The sequence below is a fragment of the Lipotes vexillifer genome, unplaced genomic scaffold (genome assembly GCF_000442215.2).
Source record: "Lipotes vexillifer unplaced genomic scaffold, Lipotes_vexillifer_v1.1 scaffold1011, whole genome shotgun sequence".
Classification (NCBI taxonomy): Eukaryota; Metazoa; Chordata; class Mammalia; order Artiodactyla; family Lipotidae; genus Lipotes; species Lipotes vexillifer.
Window position 1 is genome coordinate 3,320,532 of NW_006787698.1, and position 5,599 is coordinate 3,326,130.

The following is a 5,599-nucleotide window of genomic DNA, read 5'->3' on the forward strand; positions in this document are numbered from 1 at the left end:
GCCGCACCCCCCCCCCACCGCGCCCCCGCCCGTCCCGCCGCGCCCCTTGACCGCTTGTCCCCCCGCCCCCAGAGCAAGGAGGAGGTGATGGCCGTGCGCCTGAGGGAGGCGGACAGCATGGCGGCGGTGGCCGAGATGCGGCAGCGCATCGCCGAGCTGGAAATCCAGGTAAGCGGCGGGGCCGGGGCTGGAGCCGGGCTGCGGGTCGGGACCCCGCGCTGAAGTCCGGCGACCTGGCCCGCCCGCAGAGGGAGGAGGGCCGCATCCAGGGCCAGCTGAACCACTCGGACTCGTCGCAGTACATTCGCGAGCTCAAGGACCAGATCGAGGAGCTGAAAGCCGAGGTGAGAGCGGGAGGGGCCTAAGAGCCCCGGTGTCCTCGGCCGGTGACGGGCCGGGAGTCGGCGCCTCGGGGAGCGGGAGAGGAGGGGGCCCGGCGGCCGGACTCAGTCCGTGGGTACGTCGGTCCACGCCTCCAGCGCGCGGGTCCTCCGCCCCAGGTGCGGCTTCTGAAGGGCCCGCCGCCCTTCGAGGACCCACTGGCCTTCGACGGGCTCGGCCTGGCGCGGCACCTGGATGAGGACTCGCTGCCGTCGTCGGACGAGGAGCTGCTCGGCGTGGGCGTGGGCGCGGCGCTGCAGGACGCGCTCTACCCGCTGTCCCCGCGCGACGCGCGCTTCTTCCGCCGTCTGGAGCGGCCGGCCAAGGACAGTGAGGGCAGCTCAGACAGCGATGCCGACGAGCTGGCCGCGCCATACAGCCAGGGCCTGGACAACTGAGGCAGTCCCCCGCGTGCTCGGAGCCCGGGGCCGCCGCCTGTCCGCTCCTTGGCCGCCGCCCGCACTTAACAAACTCCAGGCCCTCGGTGGTCCCGCCCACCCCGAGGGCCAGGACCAGCGCGGCAGGGCGCGGAGGGTAGGACCGAAGTCTGGGGATCCTGAGTCCCCTGGCACGCCCACTCTCCCCAGCAGTGTTTACCCATCTTGGTCCGTAGCCCTCTGGGCCCAGTTACCTGGAGGGTCTGCCCCTCTTAACAGCCAGGGCAGGGGCGGACCCAGGAGTCCCAGGACTGGAGGAGCAGGAACCTCCCCCCTCCTAGGTGGCCTCCTTCTGGGACAAGGGTGGCCCGGCTGGGAAGGACCCAGGAGCTAGAGGAGGCCTGAGGAAGAAGAGGCCGCTCTAGGCCTGTCGTTACCACCCCATACCACCCTTGGGACCCTTGGCCTCTGGGGACAGATGGCCAGGCTGGGTTTTCCTGCCTGGGGCAGGCATTGTGGCCCCTGCGACAGAAACCAAAGCCCCCCCTACTGTGTGCAGGGCCGCGCAGGGTGCGAGTGGCCAGCCGGAACCAGCCAGGGCCTGGGTAGTGTCTGTCTCTGCTTCTTGGGGGCCAGAGCAGCTGTAAGGAAGTGAAGAGACCCCCCCCCCTTCTCCCCAGCACACCGCATCTTTCTCTGTGACAGTCCCATCACCCCAGCCTGGCCAGTGATGAAGGGGCTCCCAGACCCAGGCTAGCCTCCTCTCCAGGGGGTCCCCAGCCTCCACTTCCGTTCCTTCTCAGTATCCCCGGCCCCACTCTCTGGCCAGAGCTAGGCCCCGGGGAAGGAGGCCTCCCAGTTGAGTTGCCTCCCCGCACCTGCTCATGGTGGTCCCGTGGTCTCTGCTGAGTCAGAATCAAGAACGGTGCCAAAATCCAACGATGCCCCCAGACCCCTGCCCCCTGGGGCCTCACGACCCTCAGGCTGACCCTCTCGGTGCTCCTGGAGCCTAGAGCAGCATCACAAGCAGTCTCCCTGGCACTTCCTGGGGTGGGGATCCATGCTCAATACCCCCTTCCCGGTCGCCCACTCCTCAGTGTTACAAAGCCTGGGGACCAGGGTGGGCGTCCGAGGGGCTCTCCCACGTGCGCCCCACACTGCCCACCACCATTTTGCACACTGCCTGTTCACACTCCACATGTCGCCCAGGTGGGAAAGATGGAAAATAAAGTGTATTTACACAGTCATGGACCAGGGATGCTGAGTGGGGCAGGCCTTGGAGTAGGGGTATCACCAGCAGCCATGGGTCCCCGGCCCCTTGTCCAGTGAAGCAGCGGGGAAGGGAGCAGGCTGTCCTTGCCCTTGGGAGCCTCCCACCATCTAAGAGAACCAGAGGTGGAGGTCATAGCAGGCCAGTGGGGGGCGGGGGGGCAAAGAGGCTGTCCAGGTCCGGTGCAGCATGGAAGAGGAAAGGACATTCACACGTACAGTGTGAGCATAAGTGTGGGCGTCGGAAGAGACGGTTAGTATTGTAGGAACGAGTCACCAAGGACCTGGGACGTCAGGTGTACAGACAGACCCTTAGAGCAGGGCATTTTCAGGAGGGTGTCTCTGGAGATGGGGAGGGAGGATGGGCCATGATTTCCCACCTGGGTGACTCAGCTGGGGCCTCCCCTGAGAGACACAGAGGAATGAAGGGTCTTAGGGCCTCAGGAAGATTCAGTATCTGGTTTATTCAGCACCCACTTCCCAAGGCCTTCCGGGTGCTCCACTGTGCCTGGTTCTGAGGGGTCCCAAGTGTAGTGGAGCAGACAGACATTGGGGTGGGGGCGGGAACTTAGCCTGCACAGTAGTGTGGCAAGTGCCTAGATGAATGTGTGAGATCAGGGAAGGCTTCCTGGAGGGGGGGGGGGGGGGATCTGCAAGGGCATAAGCATAACGGTGAGACGTGGCAGGGACCAGCAGGAGGCACATGAGGTCTGTGAAGAAGGAACAGGAGAGAGTGGGCGTGGCCAGACCGGGAAGGGGTTTTTCTAGTCAGGAGAAAGAGTTTGCACTATGAGCTAAGGGCGCTGGGGAGCCATGGAGGGCTTAGGTGAGAGGGGCACCATCAGGTAGACTACAGTATTGGGGGGCAGTGCAGAGGTAAAACAGCCAGGCAGTGGGGGTTCCCCTGGGGGAAGAAGGTCCGGAGAGGCAGCATCCTTTGTGGGGTGGCCCATGGAGCTGAGGCAGAGTCCCAGTTAACACAGGGGTGACACAGCCAGGAATGGCAAAGGAAGGCTTTCTAGGAGGAGACATTTAATTGGGTCCAGCCAGGTGCCAGCCAGGCCCTACCCTCTACACCCAGTGTAGACCCACCAAGTGTCCCCCACTCTGCTGCCTGATACCTGCCAAGTGGCAGGGCAGGACACTGGTTATGCGCGAGAACAGCCAAATCCCAGCTCTATTCCCTCCCACGACAGCTGTGGGCCCATGCATCATTCCCATCACACAGACTTAACAGAGACCCTGACAGTTGCTGTCCGCCTCTCCTGCTGCCACCGGGTAGCTGGTGGCTCCAGCTGGCTGGCTCCCAGGAGGGGGCAGGGCCTTGGGGGAAGTGTCTGAGGTTCTGCCCTGCTCCCTTACAGGGGCTGGCCTTGGAGCCCTGGCTGCCCAGCATGTCAAGAGTCAGCCCCTACCCTTGGGCTTGTCTCAGCATCTGGAAACAAGGACACCTGGGTTCTCACCAGGGCCCAGCTTAAAAAAGAGACCTCTGTGGACTTCCCTGGCAGTCCAATGGTTAAGACTCTGCACTTCCAATGCAGGGTGCATGGGTTCGATCCCTGGTCAGGAGAACTAAGATCCCACATGCCACTAGGTGTGGCCAAAAAAAAAGGAACTTCTGTAGTTTGCCACCTAACTGATTGGCTCCCAGGGATGGAGGTGGCAGTGTCCCACTGCAACAGCGCCAGTGTCTCTTCAGACCCAAGGTTGGGAGGCAGCCGCTTCTGGGGTGGGGGACAGGCAGGACTTGGTGATTCCTGTCTGACAGGAACCTGGCTTCAGGGACTGGGTCTAGGAGCAGAGATAGGGCTGAGGGCCCAACACAGGGTCCCACTCTGTCCTTCTACCTGCCCCGGGGATTGTGGTTCCCCTCGGGCCTCCATCATTCTTGGTATGAAGCAGGACACCCTCAGGGAGGGAAGGCGTAAGGGGTGCATTTCTGGCAGGGGCACTTGGAAAGGAGAGCCTGGGCTGGGGCTTAAAGGGTCCAGGGTCAGGGTGACTGGACTGTGGGAGGGCAAGGAATTCTGACTGGGGGAGACAAGTGAAGACATTGGTTGGCTCTGGTGAGGACCCTTGACTCTGGGACACAGGCAAGAATGCCTTGCTGGAGGGGCTTGGGGAAGATGCCCGAAGTTGGGATGAAAGGCGAGGCCCATGGTTGGGAGGCACAGAGGGTCATGATGAGGGCACCTAGAGAGGAGTGGGCATTGTGAGGACTCCCTGATCTCCCACCCAGCCTTGGGAGAGGCTGCTCCTTCCCTGCAGGCCCTCCTAGTGCAGTCCACCCAGGAGGCAGGGAATGCCCTTCATGAGCCCTGGACCCAGCTGCAGGCCCACCTTTTGCACTGCAGCCTCCTCGGTGAGCAGAGGGCAGTGTGCGCGCTTGAGAGGCCCTGGAGGGACCCGAGATGGCCATGGGTCTCAGGCCACCTGTCTCCCTCCTACACCCCAGGGTGTGCAAAGCAGGGCGGTGCACACTGTGAGGAGGGACCTCAGGAAGGGCCCCCACCCACCCTCTCCTTGGATCCAAGCAAGCCTTTCCCACGTCTTTCCCCTCCCCCCAGGAGTGCGCACTCCCCTGGCCGAGCGTGGGAAGAGCTTGGTCAACTAGCCACACGGCCCACGCCTTGCTCACTCGGTCGCGCGGCCCCACCTGCACCTAATTTTTCCATGAGAAATTGGGCATGAGAAAACCTACGTTCATGAACGCGGGTGGGTGCGCGATGCTGCACCACGGGTACTCGGCATCGCCTGGTCCCACCCCAGCCCCTCCTCGCGCGCCCCTATCCTCAGTGGAGAAGACGCAAGGCCGGGGAGTGTTCGGGAAGGCCTTCAACCAGAGCTACCACCTGCTGTGCACAGCTGCCAGCACAGCACGGCCTGGCCCCTCTCGCCGCCCTTCGGTCAGCTGCGCCGCTGGAGGGCCCCAGCCCGCGACCGCGAAGGCGAAAGTGAACAGGCTTCAGTGTCCCGGCTTTATTGCAAACTCGGGCTGCGAGCGGTAGACGATACACTGGACTCCGGGCAGGGCCTAGGCCGAGGGAGGGACGAGGCTTGAGGGGAGCAGGAGCTTGTCCTAAGCCAAAGGGATGGGGCTCAAGGGTGAGCCTTGGCCAAAGGTGTGGGTGGGTCGCAAGCCTGGGCCAAAATTCTAGGGCTCTAAGGGGTCTGAGACCAATCCACAGGGAGCCGGACTCCAGGAGGAGGCGAGGGGGAGATCTAAGACAAAGATGTACAACCTGAGGGACGGATCCTAAGGCAGGGTTGGGGCGGGTGGGCGAGGCTAGGGTCTGACTCAGTGGAAGGTCTCCACCTCTACCACGGTCCAGTCACCCTGCGGGGAAGTCACATCATCCGGGGAGAAGCTAGTGACTGAGGTGATGCTGGCGCGGGACTCGTCCAGGGGAGACAATAGTTCGGCCCAGCGGCCCAGTTCGGCGTCGCTGAGCGCAGTGCGGGCTCCCCCCGCGCTGCCGGCACCCCCCGCGTCCCCTGAGCCACCGGTGCCGCCCGCGGCACCCTCGGCCGCAGCTAGCAGCAGCGTCCGGCTCAGCAGGTGCTGCACGACG

At 63.8% G+C, this 5,599-nt stretch overlaps 2 protein-coding genes across 2 annotated transcripts in view; one reads left to right on the forward strand and one right to left on the reverse strand.

Annotated features, from left to right (window-relative positions):
- The window catches only part of EVI5L (ecotropic viral integration site 5 like), a 17,647-nt gene extending 16,868 nt beyond the window's left edge, over positions 1-779 (forward strand). The window contains exons 16-18 of the mRNA XM_007460746.1: positions 73-168; positions 249-344; positions 501-779. Coding sequence (XP_007460808.1) covers positions 73-168; positions 249-344; positions 501-779 — 471 coding nt within the window. The remainder of the gene's footprint in view (positions 1-72; positions 169-248; positions 345-500) is intronic.
- A 4,546-nt stretch (positions 780-5,325) lies between these two features.
- PRR36 (proline rich 36) overlaps positions 5,326-5,599 on the reverse strand; it is a 3,567-nt gene continuing 3,293 nt past the window's right edge. Inside the window, exon 9 of the mRNA XM_007460747.1 lies at positions 5,326-5,598. Coding sequence (XP_007460809.1) covers positions 5,326-5,598 — 273 coding nt within the window. The remainder of the gene's footprint in view (position 5,599) is intronic.